At 44.5% G+C, this 21,697-nt stretch overlaps 1 protein-coding gene across 8 annotated transcripts in view; it reads right to left on the bottom strand.

Moving 5' to 3' along the window:
* washc2c (WASH complex subunit 2C) overlaps positions 1-21,697 on the bottom strand; it is a 62,829-nt gene that overhangs the window by 21,012 nt on the left and 20,120 nt on the right. For 7 of the 8 annotated variants that reach the window (XM_078428677.1, XM_078428682.1, XM_078428680.1 and 4 more), the window contains 7 exons: positions 20,381-20,493; positions 18,197-18,266; positions 14,914-14,973; positions 13,043-13,195; positions 6,911-7,026; positions 5,401-5,499; positions 2,770-2,877 (listed from right to left, as the gene is read on the bottom strand). In XM_078428677.1, coding sequence (XP_078284803.1) covers positions 2,770-2,877; positions 5,401-5,499; positions 6,911-7,026; positions 13,043-13,195; positions 14,914-14,973; positions 18,197-18,266; positions 20,381-20,493 — 719 coding nt within the window. The remainder of the gene's footprint in view (positions 1-2,769; positions 2,878-5,400; positions 5,500-6,910; positions 7,027-13,042; positions 13,196-14,913; positions 14,974-18,196; positions 18,267-20,380; positions 20,494-21,697) is intronic. The other variant, XM_078428678.1, reaches the window with a different exon arrangement.

A 21,697-nucleotide genomic window follows, 5' to 3' on the forward strand; every position in this document is an offset into this window, starting at 1 on the left:
TAGGCTCCCCACCATTGATCCCATCTACACCTCACGCTGCATTAGAAAAGCAGCCAACACAACCAACTTGTTCCACCATGGTCACCTGCTCCCTGCTGCCGTCAGCAAAAAGGTGCAGAAGCTTGAAAGCGCGCACCACCAGACTCGGGAACAATTCCCCCTCTGTTATCAGGTAACTGAACATTCCTTCCATGCTTGGGTACTGTCTCATTCACCTCAACAGATGCTCCCCAGCAAACAATGCTTCGACTTGTGATATTTCGGCTTTAGAACGGTGCAAACGCTGGGCAACGGCAACGACCCGTAGCTCGCTTCCGGCCACGTGACAGGTGTATTAAATGCATTTCGACGTACGATACTTTCGGTTTACGATAGGTTTGTCGGAACGTAAACCCATTGTAAGTTGAGGAGCACCTGTGCTCCATTGTGGACATTGGAGTTCCTCTTTGCAACTGATGCACTACAATGCAGTTATTCACAAAATGCTGGAGTAACTCAGCAGGTCAGGCAGCATCTCAGGAGAGAAGGAATGGGTGACGTTTCGGGTCGAGACCCTTCTTCAGACTGATGTCAGGGGGGCGGGACAAAGGAAGGATATAGGTGGAGACAGGAAGATAGAGGGAGATCTGGGAAGGGGGAGGGGAAGAGAGGGGAAGAGAGGGGAAGAGAGTGAACTATATCCTGCCTTGTACCTTCCGCATTGCTCATGATTTGATTGTACTTATGTATAGTATATCTGAACTGTTTGGATAGCATGCATAAGAAAGCTTTTCACTGTGCCTCAGCACGCGCGATAATAAACCAAAATATGCACAAAAAGGAAAACAAAATGCCGGATTATTGGGAAAGAACCTGGAACAGAATTGATCGGACAGCTTTTCCAATATGTAGACTGGCCTCTTTATGCTAATATCGGAATATAATTTCACAAAGTGATCAGCCTGTGCCTGCTTTGAGTTGACACTTTAGATGCAAGATTTGTTGAGAGGTTTCCTGGACAACATACCACAGGTTACAGAGTGGAATCAAAATCACTGCGCATGACCCTTGGATACGATGAGTGCCCCCCCAAAAAAAGCTGGGACGTTGAATCAGGCACTAGACAGTTAATGATTTGTGGCCAATTGGAACGACAGACAGAGGTTTGCAGTTCCGTCCAGTTTAATTTATTGTCAGGTGTACCGAGGTACAGTGAAAAGTTTTTGTTGCGTGCTGACCAGCCAGCAGGAAAACAATACGTAATTAATCGAGCCATTCGCAGTGCACAGATTACATGATAAGGGAATAATGTCAAGTGCAAGGTAAAGCCAGTAAAGTCTGATCAAAGATAGTCCTAGAGTCCCCCATGAGGAAGTTAGTAGCTCAGCACTGCTCTCTGGTTGCGGTAGGATAATTCAGTTGCCTGATATCAGCTGGGAAGAAACTATCCCTGAATCTGGAAGGAGACATGAGAGTTAACTGAATGAGTGAAATATCTGCAAACAGCAGCAAAGTAGGACTGGATGTGAAAGATATTGGACAAAATGCAGTGCTGGAAAAACTCAGCAAGCCAAACAGCATCTTTGAAGGGAAGTGGACAGATTTTGGTTTTCTTCCACAGGATTTTAGATTTTTTTTTAGATTTAGAGATACAGTGCAGAAACAGGCCCTTTGGCCCACCGGGTCCGCGCCGCCCAGCGATCCCCGCACACTAACACTATCCTACACCCACTAGGGACAATTTTTACTTTTGCCCAGCCAATTAACCTACAAACCTGTACGTCTTTGGAGTGTGGGAGGAAACCGAAGATCTCGGAGAAAACCCACGCAAGTCAAGGGGAGAACGTACAAACTCCATACAGATGGCGGCCATAGTCAGGATGGAACCTGAGTCTCCGGCGCTGCATTCGCTGAAAGGCAGCAACTCTACCGCTGCGCCACCGTGCCGCCCTACTTGGTTCTACTTGGCTTGCTGAGTTCTTCCAGTTCTTAGTTTTTTTTGGCTCAGGATTCCAGCATCCGTCGCTATGCGGCTCACAGGAGATATTTGGATGGATGAGGTCTTCCATTAATCTCTGAACGGTGAGGCATGGATGAGCAGTGAGTGAATTACAAAGTTCAACGACTTGGGATAAAATTTACTGCTTTTGTTGAGGAATGAGATTGAGAGCATTAAACTTTTTTTTTTTGGAAAGCCTTTCTATTCTTTCTTGAGGTTTCTAGAGGTTTCAGCTTTCTAGAGGTTTAAACATTAAGCAAGATGGATGGAAATGATGAGCTGTTTAATTTGGAAACTTCCTGCCAAAAGAAAGGAACTGCTTTCTATTACAAACAGGCCCACTTCCCTGCAGTACATCCTGTTAAGTAAGAACGTCAATCCATGATTTTTTTTCTGGGAACTGAGTGATTCAGTAGCACGCTTTCTTTGAAAAAGACCATTGCATACCCTCCGCCCAACTACAAGGCTGGACAAGTTCCGAATGCAGAAAAGGAACAAAAAAAAAGGAAGAAGGCATCAGAGAAATACAAGGAACAAGTAAATTTGCGGGTCTGAGATGAGCCACATTTCTTTCCCAGGTGAGGGTGTTTGCAAAGCCAGATCAAATTTGTCGTCAACTTGAGCTTAAACTTTGAATTTCAAAGGCAGAATCCGATCCCCCAGTGGAATTCCTTAACTCCCCTTCCAGCATCTCTGAACATTATTCAATTAAGAGACTTACAGGATTGCACAATTGGAAGGATGCTCGCTGGTAGTGAAAGCATTTTTTGCAAAATGAAAAATATATTTACCTCATCGTCGTCAAAGAACGAGACTGGAATTTGATGGGATTTGGCCTTGCTTACGGTTGACTGCTTTGAGTCATTTCTTTTTGTGTCTTTGCTTGAAAAGAATAAATCCTGTTATGGAAAGAGTGTGAATCAGGGATAAATGAAGGTTCGACGACTACAGTCAGATATAGAACTGTTTTACTATTATCCAAATTTAATCATACCTTCATCTCAGCAATGAATACAAAACAAAAGTGGTAGCAGAGGAAACTACTATCCAAGATTGGATCCTTATTGTTTCAAGTTCGGTAATACCGGTTGTATTCCAACTTATTTCAACGGTTAGCAAGTGGGGAATTTAAACACACATTTAGACACTGTGGAAACAGGGCCTTCGGCCCACAGAGCCAGCACTGACCATTAATCACCCCGTACACTAGCAATATCCTACATTCAAGGGACATTTTGCATTTTATAGAAGCAAATTAATGACTTTGGTGTGTGGGAGGAAACCTTTACTTTTACTTTAGAGAATCAGCATGGAAACAGGCCCTTCGGCCCACTAAATCTGTGTCGACCAGTGATTACACCGTAACACCAGCACTATCCTACACAACGAGAGATATTTAAAACTTTACCAAAGCCAATTAACCTACAAACCTGTACATCTTTGGAGTGAGGGAGGATAGCAGAGAAAACCCACGCGGTCACAGGGAGAAAGTACAAATTCTGTACAGACAGCACCCGTAGTCAGGATCAAACCAGGGTCTCTGAAGCCATAAGGCAGCAACTCGTTACTGGGAGTAGCAACTGCGCCACTCAAAAGAAAAAATTAATTGGCAAGGATTTCAAGTCTGGCTGCAATAAAAAGACACCAACATGATGCCTGCAGATGCCAGGTCAGAATCTGCCTTGGGTAAGGCATTTTAAATTAGACCAGAAAAAAAACCTTCAAGATTAGCACACGCACTTCAAGGGAAAAATTGTAGCCATGAGACACAAAGCAAGATTGAGTATTCTAGACAGAGCACCTTTGCTGTTCCAAGATTCAGAATTTCATAGTTTTCGTTTTTTATTTAGCTTTAGAGATACAGCGCGGAAACAAGCCCTTCGGCCCACCGAGTCCGCGCCAACCTGCGACTTTAGGACTTTCCTGCACATTAGGGACAATTTTCAATTTTTAACCAAATCAATTAGCCTACAAACCTGTATGTCTTTGGAGTGTGGGAGGAAACTGGAGCACCCGGAGAAAACGTACAAACTCCGTACGGACAGCACCTGTAGTCAAGATCCGACTTTGGTCTCTGATTGCAGGGGATTTTACAGGAACCTTTTCTAAAGCACTTACTTCACAGAAAGTAAAATAATGAAATTTTCTGGAAACAGAGTGTGGTCCATCACGGGTACTGATCCCACCATCAAAGGGATCCACAGTAGGCACTTCCTCAAAAAGGGAGCCAATACCATTAAAGACTCACATCACCCTGGCCACACTTGTTTCACACCTATCCTTGGGTAGAAGGTTTAGGAATCTGAAAACCACGACGACCATGTTCAAGAATAGCTTCTTCCCGACAATCATCAAGCTCTTGAACACTGCACAACACTTAGGGATAAGGGCAAGATTCCTTAGGTTTAGAGGGATATGGGCCAAATGCAGGCAGGTGGGACTAGTGCAGAAGGGGCATCTTGGTCGCCATGGGCAAGTTGGGCGGAAGGACTTTCCATGCTGTACAGCTATGACTAACCCCAACTTTGAAAAGTTCATGTCATAGAAGCAGAATTAAACCATTCGCCCCATCTAGTCTACTCCGCCATTCAATCATTGCTGATCTATCTTTCTCTATCAACACCATTATTTTGCCTTCTCCCCACATCCTCACCTAGAACCTGTCAATCTCCACTTTAAAGATATCCAAAGACATGGCCACAAATTTTAATGATTCCTCACCCTCTTCCTAAAGAAATTCCTCCTCATCTCCTTTTTAAAGATACATCCTTTATTGAAGCTGTGCCTTCTGGTCCTAGACTCTCCCACTAGTGGAAACATGCTCTCTACATCCACTCTATGGATCCACATCCTTTCATGGACTGTGTTTGGTTGCACTATGGGGTTTTTTTTTGCACTGGCATTGTGGTTATTAATTTATTGAATTTTTTTGTTATATAATATCTGTGTGTATTGCATTTACATTAGACTTTTTTGAAATATAAGCACTCAAGTGGCAGCACGGTGGTGCAGCGGTAGAGTTGCTGCCTTACAGTGCTTGCAGCGCCAGAGACCCGGGTTCGATCCCAACTACAGGTGCTTGTCTGTACGGAGTTTGTACGTTCTCCCCGTGACCTGCTTGGGTTTTCTCCGAGATCTTCAGTTTCCCCCCCGCACTTCAAAGACGTACAGGTGTGTTGGTTAATTGGCTTGATAAAATGTAAAAATTGCCCCTAGTGCGTATAGGATAGTGTTAATGTGCGGGGATCCCGGATCGGCGCGGACCCGGTGGGCAAAAGGGCCTGTTTCCACACTGTATCTCTAAACTAAAAAAACTAAAAGTAGACACAAGAAGCTCATTCATGAAAGCTCCATCTCACCACTTGCAGCAGTCATGTGGATTTATATATGATTCAAGAACATGAGTGACTTGCTGGACTTACCTTGGATTCATCTTCATCAGAGAAGAGACCAGAGCTGGCCTGGGACTTTTCAGCAAGCTGTCCTGAAGATTCGAGCACTTCTGGGAGTGGTTCTGTATCCTTGGAAATTAATGACAGCAAATTAATTTCCCCAATTTCACCATCTTTTCCCTCGGCTCGCACCACACAGTGGAGAACATGGATAGGTGGTGTGTCAGGTCAGGCCAGTGTCTGATTTTCCTGTCTGAAGAAGGGTCCCAACCCAAAACATCACCCATCTATGTTCTCCAGAAATTAATGAATGAATGAATGAATAAATAAGTTTATTGGCCATGTATGTGCATATACAAGAAATGTGCCTTGGTGCTCCGCTCACAAATGTCAACACAAACATACAGTTAACAATTAAGAATAAAGCATAACCACATCAAAACAATAAGGACACAACATTACGGTCTAAACATGTGGGCGGAAATAAACCAGAGCAAAAAAGAGACTACAGACTTTGGTTATTTAGAACTATCACTCGTGGAAAAAAGCTGTTTTTATGTCTGGCTGTGGCTGCTTTGACAGTCCGGAGTCGCCTGACCCATGTCTGTCTGACCCACTGAGTTATCCAGCACTTTGTCTCCTTTTGTGTAAACCAGCATCTGCAGTTCCTTGTTTCTACTCTAAATACAAATGCAACAAGAAAAAAAATCCTGATTCTGGAAATTTAAATAAATATAGAAAAGGATAGAAATACCCAGCAGTGGAAAGAAAAACTGGGTTTAAGTGTTTGAGGAAGGTGATCTTATAGAGGTGCACAAGATCATGAGAAATAAATAGGGTGAATGCAGAGTCTTTTACTCGGAGTAGAGGACTCAATAACCAGAGGACATAGGTTTAAGGTGAGACGGAAAATGTTTTATAGGTTTTATATAAACCTGAGGTGCAATTTTTTCACACATAGGGTGGTGGTATAATGAACGAGCTGCCAGAGAAGGTAGTTGATACAGATATTATAACCTTGAAAAGGCATTTGGACATATATGGGCCAAACGCGGCAGATGGGACTAATGTAGATGGGGCATCTTGAGCAGCATGGGAAAGTTGGGTCAAAGGGTCTGTTTCCACGCTGTACACCTGTATAACTATATGAGAGGGGCCCAAGGACGAGGGATCCAGTCAGGAAAGAGTCACAGGGGTAGCACAGTGGTAAGGTTAATAGAGCTGCTGCCCCATAGCTTCAGAGACTGAGATTCCATCATGACTTTCAAGTGCAGTCTGAGGTGTTTATACCTTCTTTTGCGTGTTGCCACTTTTTCCCCACTTTCAAAAAACCTGGCAGGTTAATTGACCACTGTAAATTGCCCCCAGTGCGTTACCCTATAGCAAAATTCAGGGAGGAATTGATAAAAATGTGGCAAGAATAAAATAGGTTAGGGTAGGATTAGTGTAAAAATGTGCTGGCAGATAAATATAGAACTGCAATACTGCAGTCAACCGGTAGTTGAACACTTCGCGCACACACATTCTGCAAGTCACTTACCTGCTGCAGCCTTGACTTCTCTTTGAGTGCTTTAGGTGTGACACTTGTATCAAAGAGTCCACTATCGTCGCTATATTCGAAGAGAATTGGAGCTGGCTTATTGGGTTCAACAGCAGCTAACAAACACAAGAAAAACAGAGCGATCAAAGGCTTCACAAAAAATATATAGTCAATAAGCGTGTTTGCAGTACATGGTTAAATTCAATTGCATTGATCAAATGTACTGAAAATTTCAAAGTCCTTTTACCCAATTAAGACAAACGTTTCAAACTTAACTATTACCTGATGTGGGGAACTGGATCAATAGACAATAGGTGCAGGAGGAGGCCATTCGGCCCTTCGAGCCAGCACCGCCATTCAATGTGATCATGGCTGATCATTCTCAATCAGTACCCCGTTCCTGCCTTCTCCCCATACCCCCCGACTCCGCTATCGTTAAGAGCTCTATCTAGCTCTCTCTTGAATGCATTCAGAGAATTGGCCTCTACTGCCTTCTGAGGCAGAGAATTCCACAGATTCACAACTCTCTGACTGAAAAAGGTTTTTCCTCATCTCAGTTCTAAATGGCCTACCCCTTATTCTTAAACTGTGGCCCCTTGTTCTGGACTCCCCCAACATTGGGAACATGTTTCCTGCCTCTAACATGTCCAACCCCTTAATAATTTTGTCCGTTTCGATAAGATCTCCTCTCATCCTTCTAAATTCCAGTGTATACAAGCCTAGTCTTTCAACATATGATAGTCCCGCCATTCCGGGAGTAAACCTAGGCTGCACGCCCTTATACTTACTGATTAGTCACTCTGTTATAGGAAAGATGTTGTTAAGCTGGAAAGGGTGCAGAGAAGATATACGAGCATGTTGCCAGGACTCGAGGGCCTGAGCTCTAGGGAGAGGTTGAGCAGGCTAGGATTTCATTCCTTCGAGAGCAGGGGGATGAAGGGTGATCTTATAGAGGCGTACAAGATCATGAGAGGAATAGATAGGGTAAATGCAGTCTTTTATCCAGAGTAGGAGAATCCAGAACCAGAGGAAAGGTTTAAGGTGAGGGGGGAAAGATTCAATAGGAACCTGAGGGGTCAACTTTCTTTATACCCAAAGAGTAGTAGATATATGGGACGTGCTGCCTGAGGAGGTAGTTAAGTCAGGTGCCATCACGACATTTAAAAAATATTTGGACAGGTACATGGATAGGAAAGGCTTAGAGGGGGCAGGTGGGACTAGTGTGAATGAGGCACAATGGTTGATGTGGACAAGTTGGGCTGAGGAGCCTTTTTCCACACCGTCGGACACTGACTATGATATCTAATCTTACAATTGGTTAGTCAGAGAGATATGGGGAAATCCCACCTAATCCGCATTGTCCATGAGAGAATAGACATTACATTTTCTGCACTTCCATATAACAGGGAATGATCAGAAATTATTGCGAGGCCAGTGTCAGAAATGGCAGTCTTTGTTCAAATCACATCTCTTATCACTGAACATTATTTGAGTAGCATGATCGCCTGCTATCTACTACTCTTTGGGACACAGTGCTGGAGTAACTCAGTGGTCTCTGGAGACCTTGGATGGGTGATGCTTCGGGTGTTCAGACATGTTCTTCAGAGATGCTCCCTGACCATAAGACCGTAAGATCATAAGTGAAATGAGCAGAATTAAGCCATTCGGCCCATGATGTACTCCGCCATTCAATCATGGCTGATCCATATCTATATATCTCTGCCTGAAAATAATCCATTGAATTGGCTTCCAGAGCCTTCTGTAGCAAAGAATGCCACAGATTCACCACCCTCTGACTAAAGAAATTCCTCCTCATCTCCTTCCTAAAGGAACATCCTTTAGTTCTGAGGCTATGACCTCTAGTCCTAAATTCTCCCACTAGTGGAAACATCCTCTCCACATCCACTCCATCCAAGCCTTTCACTATTCGGTTCGTTTCAATGAGTTCCCCCCCTCATTCTTCTAAACTCCAGCGAATACAGAACCTGTGCCGTCAAAATGTTCACCATATGTTTAACCATTCATTCCTGGGATCAGGAGTGGTGTCCTTTTGTGTAGACCAGCATCTGCAGTCCCTTGTTGCTGCATCATCTACTCTTCCATTAATAGCAGGACCCAGAGCTATGCCCTCCAACACTGGGAGCTGCACGGGAAAGGTGGCAGCCTTCAAGCTCCTCTTCAATTCACACACCACCTTGCCTGGATGTGTTTTTCAGTACCATTGCATCAAAGACTTTAAAACACATTCCTCCACCAAGCAGAGCGGAGGGTAGGTCTTCAACAGACGTAACTGGCGCCCAACCCAGGTGACTCTCTGTGTGCTGGTCACAGAGGTGGATCTGCAATCACACATTACAACCGCTCCACTCGTTTCAATCTCTACCATCTGTACACTGTGGATGACTCCATTGTAATCAGTTATTGTCTTTCGGCTGACTGGTTAGCACGCGACAAAGGCTTTTCACTGCACCTCGGAACACGTGACAATAAACTCAACTCAAATTCACAGTGAATCAATAAGGCAGCTCGTCCAACTCAACAGCTGGGGGCGGGCAATAAAAATGAATGCCTCACCAGAAATACTTGAAGATGTTTGTAAAATAGCTGAGATTTTTTCCACCAGTGCAACTCCATTCATCACAATGCGGGAAACCCAAAACCAGACCTGGAGCTTGCATTGAGCTACATGTACAGGGACCCCGACACTAACCTGAACTCTCCATCAAGCCATTAATCAGAGCAACAGCTGGAGAATCGTGAGATGGCACCGCCTCACACTGCACTTCAGCGTTCTGCAGCCCATCCGCCAGCCAGCTGCTCCCACGGGTTGTAAGGAAATCAATCTTAATCCTCAAACTAAAAACACTTGTAGGAAATACGAACTGATAGCAGACAAACTAAGCCTCAACAACGTCTGCAGATTTCATTATTCTTCTGTTTACCCAAGTGTTCAGCCACTAGGCGTCATCAAACAATAAAAGTGCATAAGATCATGAGGGGAATAGATATGGTGAATGCACAGAGCTTTTTATACCTGGACTCTCCTACTACTGGAACCATGCGTTGTACAGGTGTGGCATAGTTTCTAGTCCCACACCTTTTACCTTAAAGTGAGAATATGAGAAATTGCATATCTCCTGCGATTTCAAGTTCAGACTTTTGAGAGACTTGCAAGATGGTGCTGGAACATGGCTGCACTCTGCATACTGTTCCAGAAGGTATATCATAAATATACCATGATTTGACAGGTCAGCTTGCAGAGCAAGCTTTTCACTGTATCTTGATACACATGGTAATAGTAAACTAGACATTCTCAACATACTCGGGCTCCTCAGCTATCATTCCATTCACTTAGGATTGGAGGTTTTTTTTAAATGATTTTCATCGACTTTGTCCACCAGTCCCTTTACCTAATGATTTTTGTACATGGACACCATCTTCCACTTTTCCTCCCAATTTGCCGGCATCAGAAGAATCAAGTTTAAATATTTAGAAAATAAACTGTTGTACATTCAATCTAGGCCATCATATTTGTCTATATGGAAATCTCTTTACCACTGATATGCTCATTCGCTTCATCTGTGTTCTTCTTTAGCTTGGTTTCAGCTGCACTGTTTACAACAGCTATGTATCAGCAACAAACCTTGCTGTACAACATTCTATCCTACCACCTCCGTATATAAATGTAGCTGCAACTCCAACAAGGTCCATTTCTTACCATTTTGAATACCAACTCTTTTATCCAAATTTGAGGAAGGACATTCTTGCTATTGAGGGCGTGCAGCGTAGGTTTACTAAGTTGATTCCCAGAATGGTGGGACTGTCATATGTTGAAAGACTTGAGCGACTAGGCTTGTATACACTCAAATTTAGAAGGATGAGAGGGGATCTTATCGAAACGTATAAGATTATTAAGGGGTTGGACACGTTAGAGGCAGGAAACATGTTCCCAATGTTGGGGGAGTCCAGAACCAGGGGCCATAGTTTAAGAATAAGGGGTAGGCCATTTAGAACGGAAATGAGGAAAAACTTTTTCAGTCAGAGAGTTGTAAATCTGTGGAATTCGCTGCCTCAGAAGGCAGTAGAGGCCAATTCTCTGAATGCATTCAAGAGAGAGCTCTTAAGGATAGTGGAGTCAGGGGGTATGGGGAGAAGGCAGGAACGGGGTACTGATTGAGAATGATCAGCCATGATCACATTGGCTCGAAGGGCCGAATGGCCTCCTCCTGCACCTATTGTCTATTGTCTAAATCAGCCCAGTGTCTGGGCAGGTGGCTTCCCCAGTCAACAATGGGCAATTACGGACACCACCCTTCCTGAGGCAATTTGTTGCTGGCCCCTGTTTTGCCCTGGCTTTATCTTGCCTCCAGTCTGAAGAAGGGTTCTGACCCGAAATGTCACCTATTTCTTTGCTCCAGAGGTGCTACTGGCTGGCCCGCGCGGAGTTACTCCAGCATTTTGTGTCTATCTTCTGGTTAAATGAAAGTCCAAGAGCTTCAACTTCAGCCAACATTCATTCATCAGGGACCTTTGCCAAATAACGTTTGGAAGTGGACATGTCTAACGTGCACCAAGTAGACTGCAGCCTCAACGCAACATTGCTGCTGGTCAGCCTGGAGGGGTTTGCAATGGGCCAATGCTGGAAGGTGTCCTTGGAACCTTCTCAAGGCAACTCAAGATCCTTGTTTAATTAGTAAAATAAAATATAGGAAGTAGCAACATCCACCGAATGTTGACTTTCTCAACTCACATAAGCCTTACATCTATCAACCAAAGGGTGAGAGAGAATCTTTCAGGTTTGGCTGTCCCTAGAAATTTATTGCCAATCAACACCAGGGCGGTCACGGTGGCGCAGCGGTAGATTTGCTGCTTTACAGCGAATGCAGCGCCAGGCACCCGGGTTTAATCCTGACTTCGGTGCTGTCTGTACGGAGTTTGTACATTCTCCCCGCGACCTGCGTGGGTTTTCTCCGAGATCGTGGGTTTCCTCCCACACTCCAAAGACGTACAGGTTTTCGGGTTAATTGGCTTGGTAAATGTAAAAATTGTCCTTAGTGGGTGTAGGATAGTGTTAATGTGCAGTGATCGCTGGTAAGCGCGGTGGGCCGAAGGGCCTGTTTCCGCGCTGTATCTCTAAACTAAACCTGCTGCATGATGACAGGCAAGCAGTGATCCTAATGAACAGCGACTACAAATACACCCCCTGGGTGTGGACAATGCTGTGCCTTGCTTCAATGATCTTTGAAGCAATATTGCATCTCCACTACAAGACGCTCCTTCGTAAAGGTCCAGGATGAACAGAAAACGATTCAACATTGACCCTCTCCACTCCAAAGCCATGAACGCCCCAACATCAGTCATCAACTCACGGCAAGCACACTCCTTGCCTATGTGCACACGAGGAGGCCAAGTTATAAAGCATTGCCGATCCCTTCAGTGAAGCAGACAAAGCAAAAAAACCTTGCACTAAAAACAACTGTCCTCCACAATCAGCCCCACGGCATGACACAGACATCACACACCCAGCACTAAAGATCCTGAATACATGGATAACACCTCATATCTTGGAGCCACCTCTCAGCACACAGAGGTATCAATACGCTTGACATGACTTCAATACACAATTGTCCTTGTCTCCAGAGCAGACAAGAGCAGAGAGATCACGACTACTTTGTGCTAGCATTGTGTTCTTCAGGCACACTTTGTCCCTCATTCACTGCCATCAATGCACTGGTGGCAACTTCAGATGATTAAGGGAACGAGTCAGCCCGAGTAACAAGAACACAAAGCTGGCACCAAGAGGTTGTGATCTCGGTGCTCTCATATCTTCTGGACAATATGAACAATTATATATTGATGTCATTTCAAAGCACCGGAGACATATCACCAATTGTCCCTGTAAAATCCTACAAATCCCATCAGCAGGTTTCTGCTCAGTCAGCATCCCCAGCATCGAACTTGCAGCTTGAAGGTGGTTTTATGGAGTCTCACCGCTGCTCACAAGGGCCACCGTTCATTGCGGTTATGAGTGCAGATAAACAGGAGTCAGATCAGTTTTAAAACCTTAACTTTAACTGAATGTGGCATCAGCCGTCGGCGAAGGATTTAATTTGAAGTTTGTGCCACATTTACCAGAGCTTGTTGTTTTCGATCCAAAGAAATCATCGTCTTCCTCATCAAACAGGCCTCCAGCAGTTGGAGCCGGTGGGGACTTGGCTGGTTTTCTCTTTGCTCCCTTCTCATGGATTTTCTCAGGAATGGCATCAGAAATAAATATATCTCCACCTGTGCACAAAAATGAGAAGCGTCGTAAAGTATCCTCCATATCAAGTCACCCAAGATTAAATATAGGTACTAAATAAAAATATAAAATAGAGACTTCACAAAAGGAATGTAACACATTCAGCAGCATTCATCAAACTTTCATCCCAGAAACTTCAATCTGTTCTTACACATCCACATAATGATTAATTAACTGTGTGCTTCAGCATGTCAGAGTTATGGCCTTGGTCATTTTTGTTCCATCTGAAGACACTTTGATAGACATTAGACTTTACTTTATAGTTTAGAGATACAGCGCGGAAACGTGTCTTTTGGCCCACTGAGTCCACGCCGACCTATGATCATCCCGTACACGAGCACTATCCTACAAACTAGGGACAATTCACAATTTTACCAAAGCCAATTAACCTGCAAACCTGCACATCTTTGGAGTGTTGTTGGAAACTGGAGCAACCGGACAAAACCGGCACAAACTGGGCAGCACGGTGGCACAGCAGTAGAGTTGTTGCCTTACAGCGCCAGAGACCCTGGCTCGATCCTCACTACGGTCTGTACGTTCTCCCCGTAACCGCATGGGGTTTCTCCAAAATCTTCAGTTTCTAACCACACTCCAAAGACGTACAGGTTTGTAGGTTAATTGGCTTGATACAAGTGTAAATTGTCCCTAGTGTGTGTAGGATAGTGTTAATGTGCGTGGATCGCTGGTCGGCGCAGACTTGGTGGGCCGAGGGGCCTGTTTCCGCGCTGTATCTCTAAGCTAAACTAAATAACGTGTTGCATCAAAACTCAATTAGATCTCATAAATGACTATGTGCTCAGATAGTAAAACAGTGTTTAGAATGCAGGACTAGGTAATTTCCACCAACAACGGCTGGAGGCAAGCAGCCGCCTAGGATCTGCTTGAATTGGGGACCGCTCATAACAACTGGACTGGCCTTGGAAAATGGCACCAAAACACACTTCTTGCATGGGGGATCAGTAGACAATTTCCGTACAGGGATGTGCTTAGGTATGGCGATACTCCACTGGACTGTAGGAAAAGAATTTCACCATGCATTTGCACTTTGCACGTGTGATGGTAAAACACGATTGAACCGTTGAGGACTAAGATCCTGAGGACTGACTAGTTCACACCTACCACAGCAGCTGGAAACTTCAACTCAAGTGTTTGAATAAATTTGGAATAAAAAGCTCGTAACGGTGACCACCGCGTAACCAGATGGTAGCAAAGATGCATCTGCTTCATTAATGTCCTCCGGGGACTAAAATCGCTCATCCTTATCCGATCTGGCCGACACATGATCTCAGACCTATTCGTGCTGTCGACACTTAGCTGCTGCCACAGCTCAGCGGCAAAACATGCCAGCAACAAAGAAAAATGCACAAAGATCATACCTGTCAGGCTGTGATAGGAAAAAAACTGCAGATGCTGGTTTAAATCGAAGGTAGACACAGAATGCTGGAGTAACTCAGCAGGTCAGGCAGCATCTCTGGAGAGAAGGAATGGGTGACATCTGAAGAAGGGTCTCGACCCGAAACGTCGCCCATTCCTTCTCTCCAGAGATGCTGCCTGTCCCGCTGAGTTACTCCAGCATTTTGTGTCTACCTGCCAGGCTAATTGACAATGCCATAAAACAAAGTGCGCGCGCGAGCGAGCGCACACACACACACGTAGGCACACACGTACACATGCACATGTTCTGTTATTTGAGGAAACTTACCAGGGTACATTGAAACAGCTCCAACGGGAACCTTTTTCTTACATTTTCTTACAGCAGGCTCTGATTTTAAAATTGAAGAAACAAGTTTAAAATGGGAAAGTCAAATACCTAACAATCTAAATACTTTACCCAACTTTAAGATATTGCAGTGCAAGAACAATGGAAACACGGAAATAAAGTACTGGAGTAAGAGCGGGTCAGGCAGCATCTCTGGAGAACATGCCGTTTCGGATCGGGACCCTTCTTCTTAAGATTGCTTCGTCCCAAGCGTTACTTACCCATGTTCTCCAGGGATGACCCGCTGAGTTACTCCAGCACCTTGTGTCCTTTGTAAATCAGCATCTGCAGTTCCTTGTTTCTACAATTCAACTTTGGAAACTAATTTTGTCTGACCCCAAGAAAGGTGCCAAGTCTGCACAAAGCAACGTTAAAAGCACTAGTGCTCATACATTTGTACATACCTCATATTACGCTTAGTTTATGAACGTTGAATTCTCCAATTTTAGGTGACTTCTACACCTCCCTCCCCCTTCCCCTCTCCACCCATTACTCTACAAATAGTCTGTTTAACAGTTCCACAGTTTGCAATGATGTTCCCCACTTGGACTTCCACCTGTTTCTCGCCAACAATCAGCATATCAGGAAACCTGCTTGACTGAGGTCACCTGTTGCCAGCAATTCGTCCTGTTTTTTCCCCCCTTGCTTTCCACAGTTCCCCTCCTCTCCTCTACAATCAGTCTGAAGAAGGGTCCCGACCAGAAACTTCACCTATCCATGTTCTCCAGAGATGTTGCCTGACTTGCTGAGCTACTCTGGCATTTTGTGTCTCTCTTTGCAAACTTTGTGTTTTCTCAATAAATTCTTTTAATTCATAAATTGGATTTTGTAACAAACTGAGAATGACATTGGGTAAAAATGTTTTTATCCACCTACACAGTCAAAATTACGAGAAGCAATCTGTAGCAGGCAAATAATGCTAATTCTTTGTCATCATCAGAGATGCCCACTATAAATGCACTGACTTTAGAGTTTTTAGGCTTTTAGAGATACAGTGCGGAAACAGGCCATTTGGTCCAAGCGTCCGCACCGACCAGCGATCACCCCATACACTAGCACTACCCACACAAGGGACAATTTACAATTTTACTGAAGCCAATTAACCTACAGACCTAAGATAGAGACAAAGTGCCAAGCAATTCAGCGGGTCAGGCAGCATCTCTGGAGAAAAAGGATGCTTTTTCAGGTTGGAACCCTTCTTCAGACTACAAATCTGTACGTCTCTGGAGTGTGGGAAGAAACTGGGGCACATGGAGAAAACCCACGCAGTCACAGCGAGAGCATGCAAACTCCGCAAAGACAGCACCCGGAGTCAGGATCGAACCCCGGGTCTCTGGAGCTGTAAGACAGCAGCTCTACAGCCGCACCACTGTGCTGCATGCTCATCACCACTGGATCATCATCACTGGATCATCACCACTGGATCATCACCACTGGAGTGTATCCTCTGAACTCCAGCAAAAGTTACTGCTGTGAATGTTGATACCAGTAGGCTTTCTTTCTCAAAAAATTTACAAAGGAATGTCAATTATCCAGGATTTCCAATCCTTAACCAGGTGAGTGGGTTTCTGATCTCTCTCCTGGGCCCTGGAGTTCGAGGACTTCTGGTTTCTTTGGTCAACTCCCGGTCAACCACCACTCTCAATGTTTGATGGGAAAAGTAGAGTTCAGCTCTTAAATATAACTAGAAACCAGTGCAGTGGCTGTGAACCAAGAATCCAAGCTGTTTATTCCCCTCAACTCCAGCAGAAGTGTAAATACTTCCAACTTCCCCTCGCACGTTGACTGATATCTCCTCAATCAGTGCAGCTCAGGAATGGGGTCGGGACCTTTCCTGCTACATGGGATTTTATTGCACAAATTAATAAAACACGAAAATCGTACTCATCCAATCAAGGTGCTAATTATCTGGATTATTTTCAGAGCTCAAAAGGAGGTCTGTTGGCAGATCTTGCAATGGTGTCCCAAGGACACGGTCTCACCAGCTGTCAAGCTAATCTTCCTGAAGGACATAGCTACTAATTGCCGAAAAGACCTCACACTGCCAATTGTTGGGGAGTTGGCGACGCAGTGGATTACTGCACTTGGAGGTTTCTGCCAAGGGAAATGTAACCAGCGAGCCTGGGAGACTCCCATCAGAAGAACCAGCTCATTTATAACTAGAAAAGAAGCACAAAGTGCTGGAGTAACTTAGCTTAAGAAAATAACTGCAGATGCTGGTACAAATCAAAGGTATTTATTCACAAAATGCTGGAGTAACTCAGCAGGTCAGGCAGCATCTCAGGAGAGAAGGAACGGGCGACGTTTCGGGTCGAGACCCTTCTTCAGTCTGAAGAAGGGTCTCGACCCAAAACGTCGCCCGTTCCTTCTCTCCTGAGATGCTGCCTGACCTGCTGAGTTACTCCAGCATTTTGGGAGTAACTTAGCGGATCAGGCGGCATCTATGAGAAAATGGATGGGTGACGTTTCGGGTCAGAACCCTTCTTCAGACTAAGAGACTTCAGACTCTTCGTTTATAATCCCTCCAGTGGCCCTCCAAACCGATTTAGGCTACGGTTTGTGCTGATCACGAATGGAAGACTACTGAACGAGTCAACTTATGAAGTAGATCCAAGTCAACATTTGCATGCATGCTTCATCAAGACCATCATGCCCTCCATAAACAGCAGAGACTCTCATTCAAACAGCCACACGGCACAGTTCATGAATATAGGACAAGGCAGAATGAATATTACTCTGTATTGCAATTGATTTAATGTGAGGTCAGTAAGCCAAGTTAGTTGGCATCCTTACACAGATGCACCATTATTCAGATTCAAGTTATAGAGAACTACTCAAGAGGAAGGAATTTTGTTAAAATCAAAATCAGCAGTTTAAATTCATTCCCAATTCATGGAAAAAAAAACTTCCAATGTCCTAACATAACTTAAAAGTATGTTAAACTTAAAAGTATGTGAAACTTTTGATGGATATGTTAAACTTAAACATATCCATCAAAACCTAAATGTAAATATATTCATCAGTATCTCACAGTATTAAGGCAGGCCCATGTAGAATAAAATGCCACACAATATACTAATTTTGATCAAGATTTTTTTTAAACGCTCCTCAATGTTTGATGAGTTTAACTTGAGACAACTAACACTGTTTAGTAATGATTGGACGCAAGCTTCTGCAGAAGATGGGTGGTGAATGCTTAGTGCTGAAAACTGAGCGTGTAACTCACCTTCATGAGTTGGCTTTATTTCCGGCTCCTCATCGTTTGTTTCCTTTGGTGGGCCAGCAAAAAGGTCACCCTAGAAAAAGAAGTAGCATTTACGTAAAATTGACAGCTCCAACTCTGGGACGGGATTTAAACTCAATCCCTTGCATCTAACAGAAAAAAGACACAAAAGTGCTGGAGTAACTCAGTATCTTTGGAGGACATGGATAGGTGACGTGTGTAGGGAAAAGCTGCAGACGCTGGTAAAAGGAAGACACAAAATGCTGGAGTAACTCAGCGGGACAGGCAGCATCTCTGGAGAGAAGGAATGGGTGACGTTTCGGGTCAAGACCCTTCTTCAGACTGATTGGGGTGGGGGGGGGGGGGGAAGGGGAGAAGATAGGTGGACTCGAGGAGGGGCAGGACAAAGCCTGGCAAACAGTAAATAGGTGGATACAAGGCAGTGGGATTTTGATAAGCAAGTAGTTGAAGAAAGGCCAGAGATGAAAAGACAAGATGGTGCAGTAACTCAGCAGATTAGGCAACATCTCTGGGGAACATGGATAGGCGACATTTTGGGTCGAGATCCTTCTTTAGACTCACAGTAACACTACCCTACACTAGGGACAATCATTTTTTAAACATTTATACCAACCCATTAACCTACAAACCTGTACGTCTTTGGAGTGGTTTTGTCAAACCACATGCCAATTAAAAACCTTCCTCACCTGTATCCACCTATCACTCAGCAGACTTTGTCCCGCCCCCACCTCTCTTCCAGCTTTCTCGCCCCACCCTCCTCACTGCAATCAGTCTGAAGAAGGGTCACGACCCGAAATGTCTCATATCAATGTTCTGCGGAGATGCTGACTGACCTGCTGAGTTTCTCCAGTACTGTGCTTTTTTTTGTGAACCATTATCTGCAGTTCCTTGCATCCTCCTTTGCGACCAACAATTAATTCCTTAATGCACCAAGAGATGACCAGATGGTCCCAGGTGCTATCTCATCAAATAAGCTGCGCTGGGAAAGGCAGGCACAAGATGTCAGTGTCTCAAGAGCTAATGATGAGTCATGGTCTTTAGGTACATTAATTCTGCTCTTCTCCTCACAGATGTTGCCTGACCTGCTGAGTATCCCCTGCATTTTCAGTTTGTATTTATTTTAGCGCTTCATGGGTTTTAGGGGGCAGAAGGCGGCCTTTGAATTGCTAAGCGAGAAATCATAAGAGGGAAAATAAACTGGAAAGCACACCAAGTGTCTGAGCTAAAGCGATGGTGGAACTGGATTCATGCAAGAGATGAGGGAACTAGGGAAAGCAGAATTTCACTTTTCTGCTAACAGCATAAATACATCAAGGTGGGAATGGGACCATCCAAAAATTAGCCAAAATTCTGTGTTCATTGAATAAATTAGCAGAGGATCAGCCAATGGCAGGCAGGTGGGACTAGAGTAGATGAGACATGTTGGGCGGCATAGGCAAGTTGGGCTGAAAGGTCTATTTTTATGACTCTGCTCCCAAGGTGGAAGAGTCGCACCACTGAACCGTGAACATTTACAAAGATACTTGCAGAACTGAGAGTATTTTAAAAATTGTTTGACAGGAGTACCTTTAGAAAAGAGATGAGGAGGAATTTAGTTTTGTTTAGAGATTCACAGTGCAGAAACAGGTCCTTCGGCCCACCAAGTCCGCATCAGCCAATGATCCTCGCACACTAACACTATCCTACTCAAGGGACAATTTACAATTATACCAAGCCAATTAACCTACAAACCTGTTCGTCTTTGGAGTGTGGGAGAAAACCCACAAAGCTGACGGGGAGAATGTACAAACTCGTTACAGACAAACACCCGTAGTCAGGATGGAACTTGGGTTTCTGCCGCAGTAAGGCAGTAGCTACGCTGCGCGTTCTGCCGCTACGCCATCATACCGCCGGTACTTTAGCCAGAGGGGGATGAGGTGTGGAATTCATTGCCACGGACGGCGGTGGAGGTTGTCATTGGTATTTGTAAAGTGGAGATTGACCGATTCTTGATTAGTAAGGGCGTCAAAGATTATGGGGAGAAGGCAGGAGAATGGATGGAGAGGAAAAGAGGGAATCAAACATGATTGAATGGCAGAGTAAATGTGATGGGCTGAGTGGCCTAATTCTGCTCCCATGACTTGTGAACTTTCAATTTTTTTAAACTACAAACAACATGGTACCAACCTCGTCATCGTCAAACAGACCCTTCCCTCCACTGAAGAGACCACCCTTGCTGTAAAATGGAGAGTAGTTGTCATCTTCTTCAACATTCTCAGAGCCAAACAAGATGTCTTCTTCTGACATGCCAAACAGAAGTGTATTATACATCAGACGGTTGTGAACAGGATATTTATCACAGTTTATAAGAACAGATTACACCCTTCAAAGCAAGACATGCCTGGAAAGGGTAGACACAAAATGCTGGAGTAACTCAGAGGGACCGACACTATCTCTGGAGAGAAGGAATGGGTGACGTTTCGGGTCGAGACCCTTCTTCAGTCTTGTCTGGAAAGGGTATTTGTTGTTTGATGGCTGTCAAGTATTGTTTATTGGCTGGCAATGGGAACAAGAGCTGCCTAAAAGCAACTAAATACAATTGAAGATGTGTTGGTGCATCGTTCCTCCCCACCACAGTGGTGCCACCTAGGATTGTGGTACCCAACTACAGTGAAGGCAAGGGCTGTACAGACCATCTGTCATACTTCAGTGGACTGGACAGCAAGAAGCAGCACAAAGTGAATGGCCTAAATGTCTGTGGTTTACCACACATTAGTCTCATCACTATATGTTCACTATTGCAACCCAATCACTGTGTTATTCTCAATGGCAGAGAATAAACATCACTACCACTACCAAAAGGAGAAAGCCGGTTTCCGCATTATAACAGCAAAGTTACAGCCACTCAAAGCAAAGGATCATACCAACTGCTGCTAAACTGTTTTAACATCCTCACACTCAATCTAGAAGATTCTAAGATTGGACAACAATAGCTTCCAATCATCGAGTCATAGAAATGGAATGGGAGACGTCACCCATTCCTTCTCTCCAGAGATGCTGCCTGTCCCGCTGAGTTACTCCAGCATTTTGTGTCTACTTTCGATTTAAACCAGCATCTGCAGTTCTTTCCTGCACATAGAGCCATACAGCGTGGAAACAGGCCCTTCGGCCCAGCTTGCCCACACTGGCCAACATGTCCCATCTACACTAGTCCCACCTGCCTGCATTTGGCCCATATCCCTCTCAACCTGTCCTATCCATGTACCTGTCTAAATGTTTCTTAAACGTTGCGATAGTCCCTGCCTCGACTGCTCCTCCGGCAGCTTGATCCATACACTCACCACCTTTTGCGAGAAAAAATTACCCCTCAGGTTCCTTGTAAATCTTTCCCCGGGTCTTGGGCACTGTGAGGTGGCTGTTCTACAGCCCCAAGATTCAGGGTTTGATGTGAAATCTTTTACCCTGAACTTTTCTTGGTTAGGGTTGACCAAGCCTGTTGACCCT

Source organism: Rhinoraja longicauda, chromosome 35 (assembly GCF_053455715.1).
Source record: "Rhinoraja longicauda isolate Sanriku21f chromosome 35, sRhiLon1.1, whole genome shotgun sequence".
In the NCBI taxonomy this organism is placed as follows: domain Eukaryota; kingdom Metazoa; phylum Chordata; class Chondrichthyes; order Rajiformes; family Arhynchobatidae; genus Rhinoraja; species Rhinoraja longicauda.